The sequence below is a fragment of the Centropristis striata genome, chromosome 22 (assembly GCF_030273125.1).
Source record: "Centropristis striata isolate RG_2023a ecotype Rhode Island chromosome 22, C.striata_1.0, whole genome shotgun sequence".
In the NCBI taxonomy this organism is placed as follows: Eukaryota; Metazoa; Chordata; class Actinopteri; order Perciformes; family Serranidae; genus Centropristis; species Centropristis striata.
The window spans coordinates 8,190,662-8,213,857 of NC_081538.1; the positions used below are offsets into that span (position 1 = coordinate 8,190,662).

The 23,196-nt window shown below is 40.0% G+C and overlaps 2 protein-coding genes across 2 annotated transcripts in view; one reads left to right on the plus strand and one right to left on the minus strand.

Annotated features, from left to right (window-relative positions):
• Window positions 1–3,863, plus strand: part of ndufa5 (NADH:ubiquinone oxidoreductase subunit A5) — a 7,260-nt gene extending 3,397 nt beyond the window's left edge. The window contains exons 4-5 of the mRNA XM_059325773.1: window positions 1,630–1,695; window positions 3,673–3,863. Of these exons, the coding sequence (XP_059181756.1) occupies window positions 1,630–1,695; window positions 3,673–3,774 (168 nt within the window). The 3' untranslated portion in view covers window positions 3,775–3,863. The remainder of the gene's footprint in view (window positions 1–1,629; window positions 1,696–3,672) is intronic.
• cog5 (component of oligomeric golgi complex 5) overlaps window positions 3,860–23,196 on the minus strand; it is a 52,658-nt gene continuing 33,321 nt past the window's right edge. The window contains exons 8-22 of the mRNA XM_059325770.1: window positions 22,726–22,885; window positions 20,699–20,811; window positions 20,510–20,587; window positions 15,775–15,856; window positions 14,423–14,627; window positions 12,191–12,352; window positions 10,688–10,787; window positions 10,442–10,552; window positions 10,269–10,331; window positions 9,897–10,000; window positions 7,798–8,035; window positions 7,554–7,630; window positions 7,172–7,298; window positions 6,873–6,952; window positions 3,860–4,552 (exon numbers count right to left, since the gene is read on the minus strand). Of these exons, the coding sequence (XP_059181753.1) occupies window positions 4,426–4,552; window positions 6,873–6,952; window positions 7,172–7,298; window positions 7,554–7,630; window positions 7,798–8,035; window positions 9,897–10,000; window positions 10,269–10,331; window positions 10,442–10,552; window positions 10,688–10,787; window positions 12,191–12,352; window positions 14,423–14,627; window positions 15,775–15,856; window positions 20,510–20,587; window positions 20,699–20,811; window positions 22,726–22,885 (1,827 nt within the window). The 3' untranslated portion in view covers window positions 3,860–4,425. The remainder of the gene's footprint in view (window positions 4,553–6,872; window positions 6,953–7,171; window positions 7,299–7,553; window positions 7,631–7,797; window positions 8,036–9,896; window positions 10,001–10,268; window positions 10,332–10,441; window positions 10,553–10,687; window positions 10,788–12,190; window positions 12,353–14,422; window positions 14,628–15,774; window positions 15,857–20,509; window positions 20,588–20,698; window positions 20,812–22,725; window positions 22,886–23,196) is intronic.

The window sequence follows — 23,196 nt, forward strand, 5'->3', positions numbered from 1 at the left end:
CTAAAATGTATCTGCATACACTGATCATTATGGGCTGTTCGTGGGGGACTGGCATGGAAATGAAGGTGGAGGCAGACTGGGTTCATTACAGGGAAATGTTTACTGGAAGACTATTTGTAGACAGTGAATTAACATATTGAGCATGGATTAATTGTACCTGTCTTGGACTTCTTATGTACTTATTTTTATTTTATTGGTTGATTTATGTATTGTTTTATTATCATAAGATCGTGTATCTTAATTTTGCCCCTTTTCTTAATTGGTTGTTAGTGTGGTCTTGTAAAAACTCAATAAAAGTTGAATCATAAAAAACAAAAAATGCAAAATATCTTTGCCTGAGTATGCAGCATCTGTACAGTGAGAAACAGCACAATGTTCATTTCTTCCGCCAGACACAGTGCACAGTTGCACAGCAACGGTGGCTGCTGTTTTTGTGCATGCTGCTAAACAACAACACTGATTTGATAACTGTCGGACTCAGTGGGAGGCGTATTTCTGATCATAATCACATATTCCTTCTTGCCGGGATGGCAGATTCATAGTGGTCCCGCTTCCAACAGTCCCGCCAATTTTCCGCCTCTGTTACTACCTCTGGAGGCGTTACAGAGCCGGGATCACTTGATCCCAGCATCTGGCGCTTTCATAGTGCAGCTGAGACGTTACAGAGGCGTAAATATTGAAGCTTGCATTGGCACTATTAAAGGGCCTTATTGATAGCAGTTATCTGGGTTCACAAAGCCCATTATCAACTGTCAGCCGACTCTGGTGTCACTATATAGTAGCTATAAATATCACCCCAAACAATGATGTGTTTAAAACGACTGCAGCTATGGGAAGAGATTTAATAATTCTTAAAATATTTCTTAATGTTATTTAGCCGGGAAGGTCCCCTTGAGATACATGGTCACTTCTTGCAGGTAGTCCTGGGGGCTTTTCAATCAAGCTTGCTCAAAATGAAATGAACAGATCATGAAAAGAAAAAAAAGCTTCTAGGATGACTTTTCTTTTCATTTATTATAAATGAAGAAAGTTGTTTGTGGTCCTTTTGTTGTCCAGACCCACAATAAAACAGATTTTTAAGTAAATGGCGAATCCGAAGATATAAAACTTGTGAGTTGCACACTTGAATTTAATCTGTTATCTGTCTTCAATCCGGTATGAAACTACAGTGATGTTCCAGATATCTTGGTCAGAGGTAAAGGGACCCCTTAAAAAAATGTTTCCCTCGACTATTTATCATGTCATGCCCACTAGATGGCAATCTAGTTAGGGTTATAAAGGGTTAAAAAAACAAACAAACACTAAATTGCAATTCCTTGAGCCTTTCTTTAATCCAATTTACATTTGGCATCCTCATCATGTTCAGTGTTGCTGTTCCTGCTTGTTTGTCTAATGATGAGCCAAGTGATATGTGATGCACATTAAATAGTAGTAACGCTACTTCTGCTTCCAGTGATCTGATTGGACAGCAGTAGGTCTGTTGGCAGGTTTTGATTAGACACTATGAAGTTAATCTGTTTTGGAGTAGGTTAACCATGGTGATCCGCTTTCTTACAGCCGAGCCAGATAACTAACCATCCTTGATACCTTGTGTGTTCATATAATTAAAGTAAATCTTTCTCTTCATAGGAGCCTGATGCTGAGAAGCTGGAGAAGAAGATAAACTGTGGACAGCTTGAAGAAGTTATTTTTCAGGTAGGTCACAGATACTGTCTTCTTTTCTTCACGTTTGGGCTCATCACAACTGTTGGGCAATAAGAGTAAACAAACCATGTCTGACTTTGTCTGGGTCAGCTGAGGGCTGTTCCATCAAGTTGGTTTGAGGAAAAGCCTGTCTTATTATGATAAATCTCGCTAATCTAAGTGAGAGATGCGTTCCATTAAAGTGGCTTATGTGACTCCCTGCTCAGTAACCCTGGTAACTTATACCACCGAACTAGCCTGCTCCGGTAAAAACAGTACTGTTTTAGTCTATAAACAAACAGGAGTGGAAACCAAATTTAAAGCAGTAAATCTGAATTTGCTGTTATTCATGGGTCAATTTAAAGGAGCATTTCAGACAATTCTAATTAGGGACGCGTCCATCAACTGGTTTAGAGCAAAGCTGTATAACCATACATACCGTCAGAAGATAGCAGTGTAATTTATTGCTGTAGGTTAATCTGTCAGTAAAGAGTAGAAGAACAAGAGATTGAATGAGGGAGAAAAAACGGCAACAAATTAAAGCTACAAGCAGTGTTGAATGGGCCCTCGCACCTACCCATGTTGGGGAATTGCCAATTTTGTCACACTTTGTCTACAAGTTACTTCCTGTTGCCAGCGGGGATCGCTATGACTATGGGTCAGTATTGACATGCAGATGTGTTCAAGTCTGGACTCTCATCATGCATGAGACATTTGGAGCAGATTGGATGATGTATGCTGAAATTGGAGCAGCTTCCTGTTTTTAGTGAAAACCTCATATTTCGCCACCATGCCACACCCACATACTTTCATAATGAACTAAAGTGTAAATACATTTGAATCACAAAGGTCTTATGATTGTACTGACCAGATTTGAAGTTGATCGGGATAAATCTCTAGGAGGAGTCCTTTAAAGTACGGAGCCTGGAAATGACCCAGGATAGCTGACTTCCTGTTTCTTTTAGGGTATGGGGTCCTTTTAGTCCTTTTGCTTCATCTCCATGTTACATCTTCTGACCAAATTTCATTTGTCTCCATGAAACTCAAAAAGAGGTTGCTAATCGGACAACTTTGGCCACCCATGAGAGGAAGATGGACAGCTGATCAGTCATGTAATTAAATGTACGCTCAGCAGAATTTATTCGTAAAAAACATGGTAACGCCTAATAAGGTCCTTAATAACCATTAATTAACAAGTGATAAGGCATTGTTCTCGCTTTAGATCCAGTAGTTGCAAAAAGCATAGTTAACTTATAATAGATGAGCAATAAAGTATATTTTAATATCAATAAGCAAACAAAATAAGATTAATAAAGGCATGGCAAAGACATAATGGGTGGGTCATGGGTGTTTGTAATGCCATTATTAACACTTATATAAGCTTATAAACACACAATAATGTTAATAAGCATCTTGTGAGGACTTACAAGGGCCTTATTTCTTGTTAATTAATGGTTATTACAAGGACCTTAATATAAAGCGTTACCAAAAACATTTCCATCTCCCGTTTAGTGCATTAACCATTTTCCGAAAAGGACACACACTTCAAAAGAGTATAAACTTATATGCCCATTTTTCAAAGTTTTATTGAATATTGTGGTTTCCATCAAACTTCTCTCATGGGAATCTGTTAAAAAGCATAAAGAAACGAATTGATGGAAACAATTATAGTCTGCCATGTTTCTACTCAAACAGTAACATGAACAGACTTTTTGAACACCGGCTCTTGAGGGGGCCTTTTGCACTTCTTTGCTACCTGATGTGCTTGAAAAGGGATAGTTGACTAAATTCTACACATTGGACCTTCTGTTTTAAGTTCTGAGGCACTAAGTCTGATTTTGGGTTTTAATTGATCAATGTAATTCAAAACACTGTACACAGTTCCTCCTGGACAACTTATAGGCTCACAAATGTTTTCTTGCTCAAAGGCCTGGACCTTTTAGTCCAAGGTTATGGTGCTATTGAATGCTGTGTGTGTCCTGTATGCAGGCGGAGTGTGAGCTGGCTCTCTCCAGGAAGATGTCTGAGTGGAAACCATGGGAGCCGCTGTTAGAAGAGCCTCCTGCCAACCAATGGAAATGGCCCATCTGAATTCACCTGTTTATACAGCTCATATTATACTGTCTGTGTGAAATCCATGCTTCTAATGAAGTGCTGTACAAATAAAAGTCTTGCAAATATTTTCCCATTTATTAATCATTGATGAACAAAACTTCTGTGTGCATCCACAAAAACATGTTACTTACATTTTTACAGTTTCTAATAAAAAGATGAATCCAAATTATCGGGGGGAAAAATAAACTGATGTTCTCAAGTTCGAATTTTGCAGAAAAGACACCCATTTCTTCATCCCTGTGAGAATAACAAAGCCCTCTAGTTGGTTGGATCAAACCACCTGGGTAATAGAGTTGACGCTTTACAGACATTTTTAGACCTGTATAATTTTAATAGTGTTCCACCAGATCAATCCATGTAAAATCATCAAAGTGACAAATCCAAAGGTTGTGTTCAATGAAGAGTCCTGCGATGGGTGGTGTTAGAAGTTCAACACCAAAAATCCATGTACCCTTTCACAAAGTCTCCCGATAAAGCTGTAATTGTAAATAAATGCTAGAATAAAACCTCTATAGTCATTAATAAAAAAATGAGGCATTCTGTACTACGTATAGAGCTCAACCTGAATCCAACAAACAACATTCACTGCCTTTAAATACCCCTCTAACATACTACATGCTGTAGTGGTCAGGCTCTGACCTCCTGTGAGCCACTGGTGGCTCTCTGTAACACCTGGAGCATGATGGGATAGATGGGAGCAAACTCCTTCCCTTTCCGAGTCCTCACTGACTGCACATAGGCCTCCAGAGCGCCCCTGAAAGGAGAAAAGTTGCACCTGATAATTATCGACAGTTTCATCTAGTGGTAACTTTAATACTTTATTGCAAGGCTTCTTACTTTCACAAACATAATCAGTAATTTTGTTTTCTTTACAATATTGTACCTTGCATTTTTTCCCCTTTTTTTTCCAAGGTATATATTCACAAAGTAAATAACAAAACATAGGGTAAACAGACAAACATATATACAAGGCAAACTGGTATTCCCCAAATGAGGATCTCCAAGAAAAGGAATAAACAAACTAACAACACACAAAAAATAAATAAAAATAAAAATACTAAGATATACTAAAATAGAGTAATGAGAAAATAAGGGGTGGTGCATGTATGCGTGTTCATGAATCTCTGTGTGTGTGTATGCATGTGAGTGTTAGTGTTGGGGAGGGAACCATTTAGTTCATCTCCTTAATTTGATTAAATATTTCCATTGTTTTTACCAGCCTTTCTTTACAGTATAACTTATTCCAAATATGTATTTGTTCCCTATTTCTAAAAGTTAGTCTTTCCATCTCTAAACTTTGTTCTGCTGTTAATACCCATGCTCTTAATTTTGGTGTATCTGATTGTTTCCATCTAGTGGTAACTTAAGCAGATATGTTTTCAATTAGCCGGAATACCTGCCAAGAAAAATTGTCGACCAACTTTCTGCCAAAAGTTGGTCGACTCCATGCAACACAGATGTGAAGAAACAGTGGATATACAACTAGAAATTAGTTCAGTGATTCACAGGAAAGCTAAGTGTCAAGCATTTTTCAGTTTAGACAATAAAAATATTTGAGTTTGTAAAGAAAAATGCAGACACTGCAAACATTTTTTGAACAGCCTTATATTCCTTTTTCTTCACTTTCTGTCAAGTAAAAACAAATTTGATACATTTTCTTCTTGTTTTGATTTGGAATAGAATGTGCAGCATTCCCAATGCATTTGTGTGTGTGGAAAGAAATGCTTTTCTAAGGATTTTGGGCTTTACACATTGCTATTATTTTGAACATAACTGTACATGTATAGTGAATATGTAGAATTCTGGATTTAAGAAACTGAATTACTTTGGTTTCATTTTGTGCACTTTTAATACATTTCTATGCGTAGAGAAGCATATTGCAGCATTTCTGATTCTTCTCTATGACATATACTGTAAGGTAGCACTATCCATTTTTTTTGTGATGAAATCTTGCAAAGATTTACAACTTCGAGACAACATTTACACGTAGTTCTCTACTAGGTACTGTTCACACACCACAGTAAAAAACCACAGTAAGATCAAAGTGCACATTGTTCATCATGTCAGTGATGTGTTGTCATGTTTTAGCATGCCCGTTGAGAAGTTCATTGTGTTTTGTCTCTCTTAGCAATTGACAGGTTGTTGATGGGATGGCATTGTCTATATAACATGCAGGTTGTGTGTGCTGCCTTTCAAAAACTGAACTGCTGGTCCTCCCTGCTAAACCTACAATACACTACGACATCAGTATCAAAATTGACTCCCTGTGTCTTGCCCCCAGCAGGGTAGTGAGCAACTTAGGTGTTATGATTGATGACCAACTCACCTTTTCCAGTCATGTCGCCTCAGTTTCCCGGTCATGCCGCTTTGCACTTTACAACATCAATCATTTACAACAGGTCAAATCAGACCTTACCTAACTCAACATGCTACACAACTCCTGACACAAGCTGTCATTATCCCAAGACTTGACTACTGTAACGCCCTCCTGACAGGCCTGCCAGCCTGCACAGTGAAACCCCTTCAGATGATCCAGAACGCGTCAGTGCTCCTGGTCTACAACCATCCAAAAAGGTCACATGTCACACTGCTGATCATTGAGCTCCACTAGCTACCTGTTGCAGCCCGCATCAAATTCAAATCTCTAATGCTGGCCTACAAAGTTGTCTCCGGTACTGCTCCTACCTACCTGAACGCCCTGATTCAGACATATGCTACCTCACGACCGCTGCACTCTTCCAATAAACGGCACCTGGCTCTGCCCCCCGTTGGTCCAAGGCAATCTAAACTCTTTGCATTTCTTGTTCACCGTTGGTGGAACGCACTACCAGTTCCTACCAGAGCAGGGGCGTCCCTCTCTACCTTTAAAAAACTCCTGAAGACCCAGCTCTTCAGAGAGGACCTTCTCTCCTAGCACCACACGATAATTCTACTGCTTAAAGAATCATCACTAGCACTTATTGATGCACTAATAGCTCTTTTTGCACTATACCTTGATTGTTTGTTTTTATTCTTCCTGTAAGTCACTTTGGATAAAATCTAGAAAAGCAAGAAACAAATTAAAAAAAGCTTACCTGATGAGAGTGAGTCTGTCTCTCTCAGAGGGATGATCATCCAGCCACTGGGAGTAACGGGCAATGGACCACTCTGCTCTCTGTGGGGAGAATGTTTGTTTAGATGGTGTAGTGGTTTACACTGCAAAACAACATTGTGCTGAGGATCATTGGAAGGTTAAGACTTTTTTTAAGCTTCAGGATTGAAAATTGGTAAAGTTGAGGGTTAGGTGTTTAGTTGTAAGGGTTAAGATGAGGATTAGGACCTACTATACAAAGTAGATGTGTGTGTGTGTGTGTGTGTGTGTGTGTGTACAGGCCTGGTGAGGAGACTTGAGCTCAGACGGGGCTCTGGTGAAGAAAAAGTGCAGCAGGGTGCTGTAGGGAATCAGATCACCCACAGCCGGACTGCTGGCTATCAGCTCGCTGGTTTGAAACAGCAGCGGCCTGAAACACAAGCACACAATATAATATAATATAATATAATATAATATAATATAATATAATATAATATAATATAATATAATATCCTGTAGGCTTTTAAACATTGAGACATACAAATCAGAGGGGAAAGCTTGGAATATCTAAAAGATTGACAGGCTGGTGAACAGTGCTCTGAGTGAGAAGTGTTTTATGTAAGCTGTGCTGACATTATTAAACCTGGGTTGATTGTGTTGATCTTTGCTGAACCATTATACACACCTAAAGGAGCGCAGCATCTTGTAAGACTTCCCCAAATCAGATACTCTCTTACACAAAGGGCCCACTGCCATCTCCATCTGAAACCCAGATAAATACACACAAACAGTTATCAAACGTTAATATACAAATAGAGATACACATTTCGTATGAATTTCTTGGCTTTTTTAACCATCTGTCCTGCTTGGGAGGGCCAGCCTAGAGTCAGCATGGGATTAGGCTTCTGCCTCAGAAAGGTCTCCCTCACCTGTGCAAAGTCGGCAGCTAGCCTCATCTTGCCGCCCTCTCCCAGGGGACGCAGCAGGCTGGTGTGGCGGATGAACAGCTCAATGGCCCTCTGAGCGATAGACTCTGTGTTCTCATAGATAAAGTCCACACACTGGAAGTGTTTGAAGTAGTCAGTCATGACTCTGGAGATAAAGCCCTGCAGCTCCTTCATGTAGAGGGAGCACGGAACATCTGGCTTATCAGGGCTGGACAGAGGCCTGCACAACAGTTCAGTTTGGAATCAATAGTGTCTCTTTTACAGTTCATCCAAAGAGAGCATGTTTCTTGGTTACAATTAAAAATAAAAACTAAGGCTACGTTCAGACAGCAGGGCTTAATGCTCAATTTGGATTTTTTTGTGGATTCCGATTTTTTTGCAAGGTCGTTCACATTTCCAATTAAATGCGACTTGTATGTGATCTCCAGTGTGAACTTTAAACGTACCAAAAGTGTCCCGCATGCGCATTGGAGGACGCGACGACGTCACACGCAGCGAGCGTGCTCAGTGTTTACGGAACACATGGCCGCGAGCAGTAAGCCTATGTATGATGAATGCGACCTGGCCGTTCAGTTTCTTGAATTTGTTTTCATGTACAAAAAATGTCCACTGCTTATATAGAACTGCTTTGAAGATTAGGCATTTCCAAATATCATCCTAATTTTGATTCTAGAGGCCTCCAGTGCTGTTTAGTGTATAAAAGGTGCACAAGTTGTAGCAGCCTTCATGATACTGAACGTTTTGAGCAGTCAGCATCGTTGAGCACAAGCGAGCTGCACTCCCACTGTGTTACACAGTGTTACAGTGTTCAGGCATACAGGTTCATCTCAGAAATTTGAATATCATGAAAAAGTTCAATATGTTTTGTCAATCATTTCAGAAAGTGAAACTCGTATATTATATAGATTCATTATGCATAGAGTGAAATATTTCAAGTCTGTTTTTCTTGTAATTTTGATGATTCTGGCTTAGAGATAATGAAAACCCAAAAGTCAATGTCTCAGAAAATTTGAATATTGTGAAAAAGTTCAATATTGGAGTCTACAGTCAGTGGTGGTTTGGGTCCATGTCCTCTCTGGTGTTGGTCCACTGTGTTTTCTGAAGTCCACAGTCAACATAGCAGCCATCTAGCAGGACATTTTCAGGAGTCTTCATGCTTCCACAAGCTCTTTGGAGATCCTGATTTCATTTTCCAGCAGGACTTGGCACCTGCCCACACTGGCAAAGGTACCAAAAGCTGCTTCATGACCATGGTGTTACTGGGCTGGACTGGCCAGCAAACTGGGCTGACCTCAACCACATAGAGAATCCATAGATTGTTGTCAAGAGGAAGGTGAGAGACACCAGACGCAGATGAGCTGAAGGCTGCTATAAAAGCAACATGGTGCCGTAGGCTGATCTCCTCCATGCCACCAAGTATTAATGCAGTAATTCATGCAAAAGGAGCCCAACCAAGTATTGAGTGTGTAGAAATGAACATACTTCTCAGAAGCATGACATTTGTGTTCAAAATATCTTTTTTTTAATTGATCTTATGTAATATTCTAATTTTCTGAGACTCTGAGTTTTGGGTTTTCTTTATCTCTAAGCCAGAATCATCAAAATTACAAGAAAAACAGAAATATTTCACTCTATGTGTAATGAATCTATATAATATACGAGTTTCACTTTCTGAAATTATTGACAAAATACATTGAACTTTTTCATGATATTCTAATTTTTTTTAATGTACCTGTACACCAATTACAAAACTTACCCACCGAGCTTTTTTTTATTGTTGTATTGTTGTTAACTTGTTTTCGAAATAGAAACCCCCCCATTTATTTTCATATTTTAGCACCCATGTTCATCAAATAAACACTCTTATAGTTAAACACAAAGGTTCTCATCAATAAAACTTAGCTAGATGCAATAGTGTCCGCTCTTTATAGCAGCAGCAGAATCAGGCACGAGTAGCGTGAGTCAGACATTTATGATGAGAGTAAGGACAGTTATTGTTCTTATACATCCATGGAGTTACAGACACAGGTGAGGTCCTCAGTGATTCCTGAGTCCCTGGAAAAAGGTAAATTGTTGCTTACCCTGAAAAGTCTTCTTGGTGCAGCGTGATGATGATGGCCTCTATGGAGTCACTGACTGACTGCAAGAGAGGCTGCACTGCACTGCTCATCAGCAGCTGCACTCCCTGAATTGAAAAAAGGAAAACTATATTATTTATTTAATTGTGTGTGTGTGTGTGTGTGTGTGTGCGTGTGTGCGTGAGGATATGTAATAGAGCCACACCAAGTCTCTGCTAATCCTTTCATCAACAATGCAAATCCTAGTTTTCTAATCCCAAATGACAAAGGATGTCAAGGATGTGAGCTTCAGGTCTTTTGCTCCATAACAATAATAAACTGTATATAGATGTTGTTCCCTGTGTCATAGTGTTCCTACGGTGATGCAACAGGTACCTCCAAAGAAGAAGAGAGAGCCTGTGCTGCAGCTGGTGGACATGTCCCCAATCCTGAAATAATCTGCAAATACAAAGGAAATTAACATGAAAATAGGCAAATGTATAATAGGCAATCGGTGATAGTATCAAGTTGGGGTATTTGTTCATTAGACAGCCAGTATTTGTATTTACCTTGGTGACGCCCTGTTGCAGACGGTGGAGGGAGTTGACCACAGCAACATTCCTCCTCTGGCCCTCTGTTAACGGTCCTATGACCTGACTGGCGTCACCCTGAGTGCACAACTGCAGATAGAGGGATGCAAAGGATGGCAGTGCATGGTATGTTGGCAGAATACAGACAGTAGAACCAATGATTGATTTATCCATCCTTTAAACAGTATTTTGGTATGTGAAACTGAAACGTTTTAAGAGTCGTACCAGTTGTTCAGACTTGACAGAGAAGAGCTGGACAGTCTTGGCAGCATTCTTGGACACAGCCAGAGAGAGGTTTGGATCTACTGATGCTACATTCAGCTCACTGCCAACAATCGAACACAAAATGAATGATAATAACTAGTCACACTTCAAACAACTACAAAGAAACGTTTAACAAAGTTTTAGATTTCAGTAAAAGGACTGGATATAACTAGCCTGGCTAACACCAGACCAAATCTCATTTGAGATTAGGTCTGGACACCTGCCGTTCATTTCTCCGTAGAGGAGGTGTGGTTTACGATCCTCCAGAGCCGTTTATTGGGCGCTTAGAATCAGATCAGTTATACCAGATGACGTAGTAGAGCAACAGAAATGGATGGTTGTTGTGTGTGTGTCTGTGAGAGAGTATTGTTTGCTGTTTTGCGCAACGAGCCGCCGAGACCGCCGGTGCGGTGCTAATAACCCCGCTACCGGTGATCTTGCTATGGGCCGGGGGACAGCAGAGCCGCCGAGAGACCTTTCGCCTTTCAACTTTCGCTCTAAACTATTTAAAACACCATCTACAGCTAAAGAGAGTTTCGCGTCTGCAGCAGCCATGTTGGATCCGGAAAGTTTCCAAGTGCCGAGTAGTACGTGTCATCGTCTCACCGTCCCTCCCCGCTCTGTGATTGGATCCCTAAAACAGGGCTAAGAAACTGTCGTGGTTTCCAGACCGTCTGGAGGTTCGAAATTAAATTCGAGCACGCAAGGCAGTCTGGGTATACCCAGGCTAGGATATAACTGTTGTTTCTACACAATTGTCTCCTGTAGGGGTTGTTTGGAAGAGGTTTTTACTCGAGGACACATCGTCAATTGTACTAGCTCCACATCACTGGCCTTCGATCCCTGACCATGGCAGCCTACATGTTGAAGGATCCTTGGGCAAGATACTGAACACCAAATGGCTCCTGATGCTGCGTGAATGAATTCCAAATGGTGGCAGGTGGCACCGTTTAGGACAGCCTCGCCACCAGTATGAATGTGTGTGTGAATGGGTGGATGGACGAGGTCTATAGTGTAAACCTTTGCACATCAGACAAGCCTCCCCACTGTCCATTTTTAAAACTCATCTTAAAACCTATTTTTATTCCTTGGCTTTTAACCACGCATGAGACTCTGCTTTATTTATTTTAGTGTTTTTTCCAGTTTTATTTATTTTATTGTCTCTTGTTCTGTTTGTTTATGTACAGCACTTTGTTGCGGCTGTGGTTGTTTTAAAGTGCTTTACAAATAAAGTTGAGTTGAGTTGAGTTAAAGCGCTTTGGATAAAATCGCTACATAAGTGCAGTCCATTTATCTTACGCAAATGCAGGTAAGTCACAGCCCACAGAGTCCAGTTTCACCACTGTGAATTTTTAATTCGTGGCTGTGTGTGACTGCAGCCTAACCCTGTTTTCGGTTAATTATTTTGTCACTTCAAGTGGGTCGGCGCTGTAAGGTAGCCGAACCGGCGTGTGCTGTGCTTGCCTGCTGATGGTCTTGATGATGCTGTCCAGCTCGTCGTTGGAGGGCGGGTTGTGACCGCCCATAGGAAACACAAGGTTGATGGGATCAAACAGACGAGAGAGGGACTTGGAAAGGTAGGCTGCCTCGTACAGCTGCAGAGAGTCCTTCAGAGCCTTCTCTGGACTACACACAGACACAGACACAGACACAGACACACACACACACACACACACAGACACACACACACAGACACACAGACACACACACACACACACACACACACACACACACACACACACACACACACACACAGATAAGAAGATCAGAAAAATAGCATCACTTGATTGTCAAACTTGTCAAATCTATTATGGTATAATTATACCCACAATCTATTTATTATCCTATGTTAACATATAATATCCTCTTAATTCACTAGAATATCTGTGCTGATATGTAATAATGGAGTATGTTAAATGCAGACATTGATCCAAGCAAAATGCCGGTGTCTCCTAGAGGTGTGTGTATTTAAAATCATTATCTCATGACTGGTAAAAACATTAAAGGAAAAAACCATGTCAAACCTTTAATCACAGTTCATATGATACTTTTTTTTTTATCTATGAGTGTGTATTATTACTTTATTGGTGCCACCAGTGTACAGGAACTTATTTGTCTAACATATGTGCTTAAAAAGCACCTGTGCACATACTACTGCCATTAGTACTGATACAAGACAAGACTTAGCTCTTGTCATGTCTTCGCTCCCTCTCCATCCACCTGTTACATCATTCCTTTGTTTCTCTTTCTCTCCTTTCTTCTCCTGCTTCTTTTCACGGTTCTCCCTCCTACCTTGTTTGTGTAAACCATTTAAAATGCTATTGATTCCAATTCTAATATAAAAACTTAATAGGATTTCAAATACAAAGTGGTTGTTGTCTTGAACAGATTTTTCTTTGACTAAAGTAACACATGGCTGGAATTCAACACACCGCATCTTAATGATACAGTGGGTGGAGATTTCCACACATATACAAATGTTATTTTCACTATACAGTGGCCTGTAAACTGTGATATTAGGCTGTATTAATTAAACTGACTTGATTTGACATAATGTTTACTTTCACATCATCATCATCATCATCATCATCATAGCAGAACAATGTTATAATCGAAAATTAAGCAATCTTTGTCTGGGTTTGAATTTTTTTAGTGTTGTCGAATATATCTCACTAGGTCTTTTTCAGTGTGAAGCTGGACTTGATACTTAGTATGAAAATGGAACACAGCCTACATGTACTTGTATGAATTTCAGTTCTTTAAGCACTAATTTACCCACAGGGCCATCAATCACAAAAATGGCCAGAATCTGAAAGGAGTCAACAGCTGGTAGACATGAACATGAGTGACACTTACTGGACATCTCTAGTATGAACACCAGCAAAGATAAGACCAATGAGTCAGCAAGTAACAGGGATTGGCATTAATCATGTTTCGGTTACATTGAGTAAAAACTCCAATCTGTCCAGATCACAAATATCTGCTTGTTAGTTTAGTGAGCCTTTACAAGTATGTGTTCATTTGTAACTAAACTTGTAACTTAAGTGTTAATTTAAACCAGGGGTGGCCAACCTGTGGCTCCAGAGCCTCATGTGACTCTTTAGGCCGTCTGCAGGGGCTCCCCGTGGCTGAGACATAAAAAAGTATATACATATTTTTACATTAAAATGTTCATTTATCAATGGTGTAGACCAAAAGCTATTTTTATTCCTCAATTGTAAAATTGTATAGCCTTTTTACAGCATATTAAAAAAGTTTTGACATTTAAGTCAACTAAAATGTGCTTCATAGCCATAGACTGTATAAATAATATTTATATATATATATAAAATAATTCATAGCTTATGAAAGTCTCCAGCCCGGCACCTTAACCTTTAAGTTTTGCCAACTTTGAGTTCCCCGAGATTTAAAAATCATATTAATAAATAATCAATATGACTATTAATAATGTTGGTAGGCTAATTTAGACTTATTAGGCTGTTTAATTTTCATTTTAGGCTCAATATAAGGTTTGCGGCTCCATTCTGCAATTTTCTCTTTTTTTTTGGCCAACAGTGGCTCTTTAGTTAGTAAAGGTTACCCAGCCCTGATTTAAACAAACGAAGCACAAATATGCTCCAGAATAAACTTGTCCACCCTGTTTCACACCCCACAAAATACCCCGATGGTGTGATCACACCCTTTGTGTCTGCTCACTTGTAATCCTGTTTTCCATGTGTGAAGAGGTCCTGGCTGTCTGTCTCTGTGGCAGTGATGTCTAGAGATGCATCCATTCCTCCGCTGCTTGCTAGTGTCCCCTGCAGGCTGGAGTTGTACTGCTGCAGGCGGCGCCACAGGTCGTTGTATAATCGTAAGAGCTTAGGATACTCTCCTTCAAAAGCTTGCTTTAGGAAGGACGAGGCTAGTGAGAAAAAAAACACACTAGTACCAGTACAAGTAAAGGGCCTGCTTATTACATATAACTCTGAGGAAAGCAAAACATGACTTGAGTTTATGAAACAGCCTGTAGACACAATGGACCTTTCAATCAATTTCCAAATTAAATGGGGAATGTTTTTAAGACTATATTCTTTACAGGGTAGCTAAAATGTATCTGCATACACTGATCATTATGGGCTGTTCGTGGGGGACTGGCATGGAAATGAAGGTGGAGGCAGACTGGGTTCATTACAGGGAAATGTTTACTGGAAGACTATTTGTAGGCAGTTAATTAACATATTGAGCATGGATTGATTGTGCCTGTCTTGGACTTCTTGTGTACTTATTTTTATTTTATTGTTTGATTTATTTATTTTTATTTGTGTTTTGTTATCATAAGATTGTGTATCTTAATTTTGCCCCTTTTTTCCTCCTTTTCTTAATTGGTTGTTAGTGTGGTTTTGTAAAAAATTGTGAAAACTCAATAAAAGTTGAATCATAAAAAAAAAAAAAAATTCAAAATGCACTGCGTCATGTGCGTTTTAATACACATACAAAATGAATGTAATTATCATATCCAGTTTCATGTCTTGTTTGTTAAATGTCAACGCAGAAATGTAAAGAGGAGGTTTTAGGAGGATTCAGGTGCTGGAACAATCTTTTTCAATAAAATAGTGCTTCGATCCACCCAACACTTTGTACAGCGTCTCCAGCTACAGTGTACATTCCCAGACATGTTTCTACTAAACCTAGAAACCTGATCACCTTCATGTGATTGTATATTTCTGTGTGTGTATTGATGCAGTTGCAAGCAGTTGCTATGTGCTCTCAAAAGCTCTATGAGCAACAGGCCTTTTATTACTTGCACCCCATTGATTTCCTGCTGTTGACTGAGCTCTTGTAACAGCCTGATGCTTATGGCTCACTAACTGAGACCTCCCACTAGTTGTTTATGCTACTGGTGGTCAAGCAGCCCCCTATTGTGTGTCTTAGATAAATCTTTAAGATTTAAACTCTTTGAGTAATTATTTTTTTTCTCAAATTTTGCAGCTTTGATATTTAAACTGCCGGCATACTCTAAAACTGGTAGCTGTCGTGGAGACTAAGAAGAAGAAAAGGAGCAGTCTTACCTTCAGTTGCTCTGTGAAACTCCTCACTGAGTGTGTTGGTTACGTCATTCCAGAAGGTGTAGAGGAGATCAGGTTGACCATCCTGCCATCAGATAGACAGAGAGAATCACATCACACTATTTAATTTGTTTAAGGCAGAAGTCTATTAAGGTTGTGCCTCGGATGGAAAAGCACTTCACTTTTTACACATTTTAATATTTTGGTTATGTAATATATTGATCCTCTTTGTACCCGGAGAGCCTCTGAAAACTGACTTATGATTGGCCTAAGACTAATTTCTAAATGCACTACAGAGAGATGAAGGAGGGAATAAGTAGTAGAGATAGAAGTGCAAGTAGAAAGCATTTTGTTGTTTTTCTTTGAAACAACTGCCTTAGTTACTGTTGCTACGTATGTCAAGCTCCCAGGACTGTCAGCTACCTCTGTGAGGTAGGCAGCCCATTCACAAAATGCTACAAAGATTAAAATAAATTAAGTTCATAATAGCCTTGGTGAAAAGTTCAGGAGTTCAGCGGGAGGTTCAAGTGGAAAGTGTTATGACGAAAGTAAAACTTGTAACTAGGCAACTGAATGGCCAATAGGGGGAAGAAGAAATGACACCATTACTTTGGAGCGTATGAGTTGTTCTTTTTTGGAAAGGTGACCACAAGCGGCCCACCAATGAGTCTGTATGGTACATAAGGTGCAGCCCAACAAAGAATTTTTCAGTCTGCTTCGGTCCGGACCATAGACTCAGATTTATTGTCTTCCGTATGAGAATAAACGCTACTGCTGCGGTTCCCAAACGTTTTTAGCCGCGCGCCCCCTTCTATGTCCCAACCGTGTTGACGCACCCCCACACCTTCAAAAAAACCAAAATGCAATAAGCTTTTTTATAGCCATATTAAAGGCGGCATGTTTAATCATGCTCAAATGAGAACACACATATAATAAGATAATCACCATCACAACAATGCGGTCTCGCATTTGAATTAACCTGAACACAGTTTCAATATAATGCAACAAAGTTATGCGCAAGCTTCCACTTTTAAGAGCAAAGAGGATGATGACAGGCTCAGGATCAGAGGCAGAAAGCACATAAGATGGGGAAAATGTTATAATATTTTGAGCCGCGTTGAACAAAAATTGCAGCAAGTTTAAATGAGCGTGGAGCAAAACAACCCGTCATCATAACACAGGTTGGAAAAATGGAAGAACACAACTTCTTCTACGCTTCATTTTAAGATGAAGTGCATTTTGAATAGCCTGCATTTATTTATTAATTAATATTACAGTTTTTGATTTTACATTTTACAAAGGAAATGTTTATTTACACTTCTTTATTGTGTGGGGGAAAAAATGTAATTGTGTAATTATCAGACCGCCATTACATTTTTCATCTCGCGCACCCCCAGGGGTGCATGCACCACACTTTGGGAATCCCTGCTCTACTGCATCAAACTCTGATCATCTCCTGATTACTTTGAGTATGCCTGCATTTTGTATCAAGTTTTTTGGGAAAAAATTGGTGCATATGTTGCTGTTATCGTGGTCCAGTGCCCTCATCTGGCCTAGGCTCGGTCCACACAACACATTACAGGGCTGTACATTGATGTTTTATGCTCATAGCACTGGTGCTACAGAGGTTGAAAGTTTTGTAGCACAATCCACAAAATCTCTATCACCGGTATGTAACTATGGTTACAAACATCTCATCTGTAGGTTACACTCTAGAAAACATGTAAAATAAAATGTCACTGATGCTATGATGATGAATCATCCATAGCACAGAGTGACTTTTTGTATCATTCAGCCCTGTATTATGTTAAGCTCTTGGCAACATTGCTAGCTAGCTTAGTGTGCTCATTTTACAGACGTTACCATTAACATAGTTTGTTGGACTAGTTCTGCACTAGTAGTGGTAAGAATACTAGTTGACAGGAACCATAACTGTTAACCCTTTATCAGGCGAAGAAGCGTATTTGGTAACTTCAGTGGATATCCAAAATGGTAATATTTCGAGAAAAAGGTTGCAAATTTCTTAGAAAAAAGTGGGAAAAAAAAAATTCACCACTTTAAATCTCATAAATCTGTGCATTTTTTTCCTCATAGATTTGCCACTTTAATCTCGTAAACTTTTTTCTCAAAATATTACCCCCCTCTACACATTCCACAGTCCACATTCTGGCTTTATGTAATGTCCTCCAATATTCTCTAGGGTTGAAATTTTGAATTTGCAATTATTTCAATGAGTGCCCTATTAACCCTTGATATTGTTTCTCGTAAATCTGCGACTTTTTTTGCGCAGATTTGCCACTTTAAATCTCGTAAATCTGCAACTTTTTTCTTGTAGATTTTCCACTTTAATCTAGTAAATTTGCAACTTTTTCTCGAAATATTACCTGAAGTTACCAAATATAGTTCTTTGCCTGATAAAGGGTTAAATCCAGTTTGGTATCATCATTATCTCATCTAACATAGCTAGACAATCGTTAGTCGCAGTAGCCTGTCAGTAGCGACGGCGTAAAGTGTCAACCTGAGGTCAACCAGAAAGGGCGCCATATTAACCCGCTGAAACGACGCATATCGCCACCCAGTGTTGAGGAAGAGGACTCGTGGGACAAGGACAGAAGTCCGATTAGACGCCAAAATCGATTTTTACGCACAGCACGATTAAACGGTGCATGTAAACGCACTGACTGTGAGAACACAAACACCTATTAAGGATTACTACAGATGAAGGCCCAGACCTTAAGCAAGCCCTTAAGCAGCTTTGACTCGTAGGGGCTTAAAAAATCATTACACTAAGGTCTAACAACCAATATTAACATCTGAAAATCAGTTGTATACTGACCGTGAACCACAGCCTGGCAGCAGGGAATAATTCTGTCTTAGCTCTCGGAGCGTGTCAATAGCCTAGCAGCGGTGTTCAGTATGAGAAGTAGCAAAGGGAATCTTTCTCCTGCTAAGAGCTGAATGACTTCTTCTCCAAGTCTGTTTATCACATCAGACTACAGATGACTTCATTGGCTTTTAAAGCATAACACTTTATTTGTCTATCTCTGGAGCATGGTGACTTGGTAATGATGATTGAGGCGAGGACACAACAGTGATCCTTACAGAGGAAAAAGAGAGTGTGGGACCACACTGACCAGCGTGACTAGGGATACAAAAAAGCAATAGGAATGGGTTAAGTACACTATAGTGTCGACTACACTATACAGAATAATGTTCATATCAGGTTTCTGAATACTTCACTTTCTCCTCTTCTCCTCCAATGAAATAATATTCTCTTTTGAAGCAGCAACTTCAAGATGTGACTGCTGACAGTAAGACAATGTGTCTGTTCAGTCAAGTGTGAACACACGGCACTCTGGTCCATGTCAGGGAAGAGTGAGCTGCAGCTGCAATGCTGAGCCTTGCATTTAGACATGTCATTAGGCCTCCAACTCACACCTCAATCTCTGGGTAATTGGTGAGAGTTTAGTTTCCATAGAAACGGTCTCCTGCTCTGATTTGTACAACTAGGGTTCTGTGGAGGTAAGAGAGTGAGACACTAATTGATAGTCATAATGATGTGTTAATGACTACCAGGATTGATAATACTATCATTAAGTGACCGGCCCTGTGGGCTGGCAGCCTGCATTTTTTCCCTCTCTTTTGAGTAATACTGACTACCTATTTAAAGTGAAGTACAACATGTGACACAACTGTAAGAGCAATTTCACCGTCTTAACAGATTTCATCACAAACTGCTCTACTGTTACCTGTTCCTCACTTAAGAAGTAACAATCCCCAACACCTGGAAACCAATGTTCATGTAGCTAACACATTGTTGGTTTTCAATCAGGGGACTTGCTGACTGTAAGAAAAAAAAACAAGCATCTGTCCTTTCTGACTGTATGCATAGACGGATTATCATGACCACGGGCCGTGGACACAAACTCGCCACGGGCCCCTGCCTACACACGCAAACAGTGTGCGCGCAAAGGCGCTCTTCCCATTACGCACATAACACCGGGCAACACATAACCACACAACATAACTGTCAGTTTAGGTCGGTTTTGTTTGGCACCTGCCACGTACAGGACGATATATATATTATGGGAGAGACAGAAGGCTTAAATAGCCAGCCCTTGCAGTATTAATTAAAATATAGGTAACCACCTATTTTTAAAAATGAAATTATCAACCAGCGCATCCAGAGTGTCCCATTAATACTCTCTCTCTCCCTCACGCTGGCCGGCGCACACAGACGCACTTACACACACAAATACAGGTACATGCCATGGAGGAGTCATGTTGTAATGGTACTAAACAAATGCACTAAATCGCGCCAATTGTACCAAAAAAAAAAAAAAAATCTGAAGGCCAAGGGCCCCTATTGGCTCTAGGGCCCTGGGCACACACCCACTTTGCCCATGCGGTAATCCATCTATGACTGTATGGTTTCCTGATATCAACTAAAGAACCTCAGAATGACATTCTCTTCATTAAAGAAGGAATTACTTTGAGATTATACTTTTCAGCTGTCCACTGATATAAGTGGGTTGCTTTGCTGACAACATAAGCTTGTGTCCTCAATGTTTCCGAAAATAAAATGTTTGTCTCATGATGATGATGTGTATGATTGTGTGTGGATATTTTATATATAGGACTAGACTGGAGCTTTGTGACTGTTGTCCGGATTGCAGATATAATTACTGCAATCTGATGATCTATTACTATTACATTAAAACCAGAGCAGCCCACACACCTTGATGATCTCATCAATGAAGCACACATGAGTTACAGGGTCTCTCTTCTTCATCAGGACCTTCTGCAGATGTTGCACCTGGAAAAAAACGCAGAAAATGTAATATGTGATTCATCAGTCCTCATGACTTAATGTGCTATGCAAACTTTTGGCTGTACAGTCAGTTAGTGGTCTCATGGAGCTGCATACCTGTCTGCATGAAGCACAAATCTGGTCCATCAGTTTCTCCAGGTTAGTCCAGAGAGCAGCACGGAAAGCTGCTGTGTTGCCTGGTGTTGGTAGCACTGCTCTGCCTGGTGCACCTGAGCATACAAATTCACCATGTGTAAGAATGTATTTATTTATTTATGATATGACTCTATATGTGGCCCACTGGTTTCTACTGAATATGTGACTATTTAAATGCACCTTAAAATGATATACTTCTCATTCTTTAACACGCTCAGTCATTTTCCAAAACGCCTGCTCACTGTAGATTTTATCAATCAAACAGGAGGATTAATCCATATTTGGTGCTCAGTGTGGCAATAATGTGTTTTAATAAATTTTGGACAATTATAGAGCTCTATTAGCTCTATTAGCCTGCATGCATGCTGCCTTGCACACTCGATTTAGTTTTGAACTGCAAGGCGGCATAGTGTCCATGGCCGCTTCTTAGCCCTGCTTTTGGTATCCAATCACAGAACGGGGAGGTACGGCAAGACAATTATGCGTACTCTTCGACAGACGGAAGCATGTAGTTTGCTTACGGATCCAACATGGCTGCAGCAGACGCGAAAAGAAGAAGAACGTTTGGTTTTGCACTCCTTTATCACCACCAAAAAGGATGTTTTAGCCTTGCTTCCAACAGGGTTTGGCAACTGCCTAATCTACCAACTAGCCCCGTTAGTAGCTAAGCTAATGGGGTTTAGCAAGACCCCAGTTGATGCTTACGCGTTCAGTTCAGCAAGATAATCTCCACAAATGAACACCACCTTTATAATGTTTGAAGCTTTTATGCAGCTAACGTAGTTAAAAAGCTAACGTTATGCTATTGCGAACTACACCACGGTTGCATGACTTGGACGTCACTACCGTTATGTCTTAGACAATCTCCAACATGCTTACAATCTACAAGAGTGTACAAGCGCACTGAAAAACAAAACTAGAGGCTGTGAGGCGAACTAGAGAGATCCCATCCGTGTCCAGCGTGATGACGTTTAATGTCCCCGACAACCACTGTACTTGTTAGCAACCACCTTTTTAAGGACACATAAAAACTCCAAAATTCACATGTGGGGGTGTTTACTATTTTATGTCGTACGACAATGTTAACCATAGATCTTATTTCAGGCATCTAACAAAAAACCCCATTCAAAATCCTCTGAGTTTGAGAGGTTAGATCCCATGATGCTAAAATGCTAACTTTCTTCCTGGGTTTAAGAACTCATTCCTATGCCAGATCCCAGTGGTGCATTAAATGTACACTGCAAAAAAGCCAACTTGTATTTTTTGGCCTAAAACAGTGATTTAAGTTGGTAAAACTTGGAAATATAAATTATTGACATTTAGGGCAACAGTGTAAGTTAGCACAACAAAGGAAGCCAGTTGTATGCTCAAAAACAAGTTTGTGAGTTGTTGTTACTTATATCTTTAAGTTGGGGTTCACAACAAGGGACAATAGTTCTGCTAACTCTTATTTCTTTGTTGTGAAATGCGGGAAAGCGGTGAAATTCGGTCATTAGCGAAAGCTAGTGGCTAACTGATGCTAGCGGCTAACTGATGCTAGCGGCACTGCTTGTTACAGCTACAAGAGTAGCCATTAGCGTATAAATGCTAACTCAAAATTGTGGTCGCGACATTAGCTGACATTTCATTGCGGCTTTACAATCGTGTCAATTCAGCACATTGCAGAAGTAAGGATTAAAAGTTATTACAATGTAAAATTATGAACAAACTCAAAAACAAAACTTAAAATATTTAGTTTAATTGTCCAACTTAAAATTCTATCGAAGTTTGTTGCCTTGAAATTTTGAGTTCACCCAACTTTTCTTTTTTGCAGTGTATAATAGCAGAAGACAACAACATTTAATAACCCTTAGTACCCTTCACGATTGAAGGGTTTATTTATTTTTAATGATAATTTAGCCTATATAAGCAAAATGTGTGTGTGTGTGTGTGTGTGTGTGTGTGTGTGTGTGTGTAAAAGTTGTCTAAGAAGGACATCCTCCTCTTACCTCTGGGGTTGGTTGGCTGTGTCAGACCCTTGATGTCCAGAGCACTAGTGATGTTGTCTTGTATGGTGTTCCTGTAACCCCCCACTACAGAACTGATGGTCTCTCTTAGACTGCCCAGGTTATAGAAGACCTGAAGGGCTGTGCCAACCTGAGTCGGATTCTGACCAACAAATGGAGAGGAAGACAGAAGAAAAGAGAAAAGTGAACTTAGCAGGCATCTGTGCTCTTTCTACTGGTATAAAATCAACTTAATCGGTCTGTTAGTTTCACACACAAACACCCAGTCTGCACATGAGTACAGAGGTGTCAGCAGCAGCTAAAAATATACTTCTGTTGATTCAGTGAGAGAGAGATGTGAGGAGAGGAGAGGAGAGGAGAGGAGAGGAGAGGAGAGGAGAGGAGAAAGCTTTTTGGACCCCAGGGACCACACAGACACTAAACACAAGACAATAAAACTAAATATGTTCATGA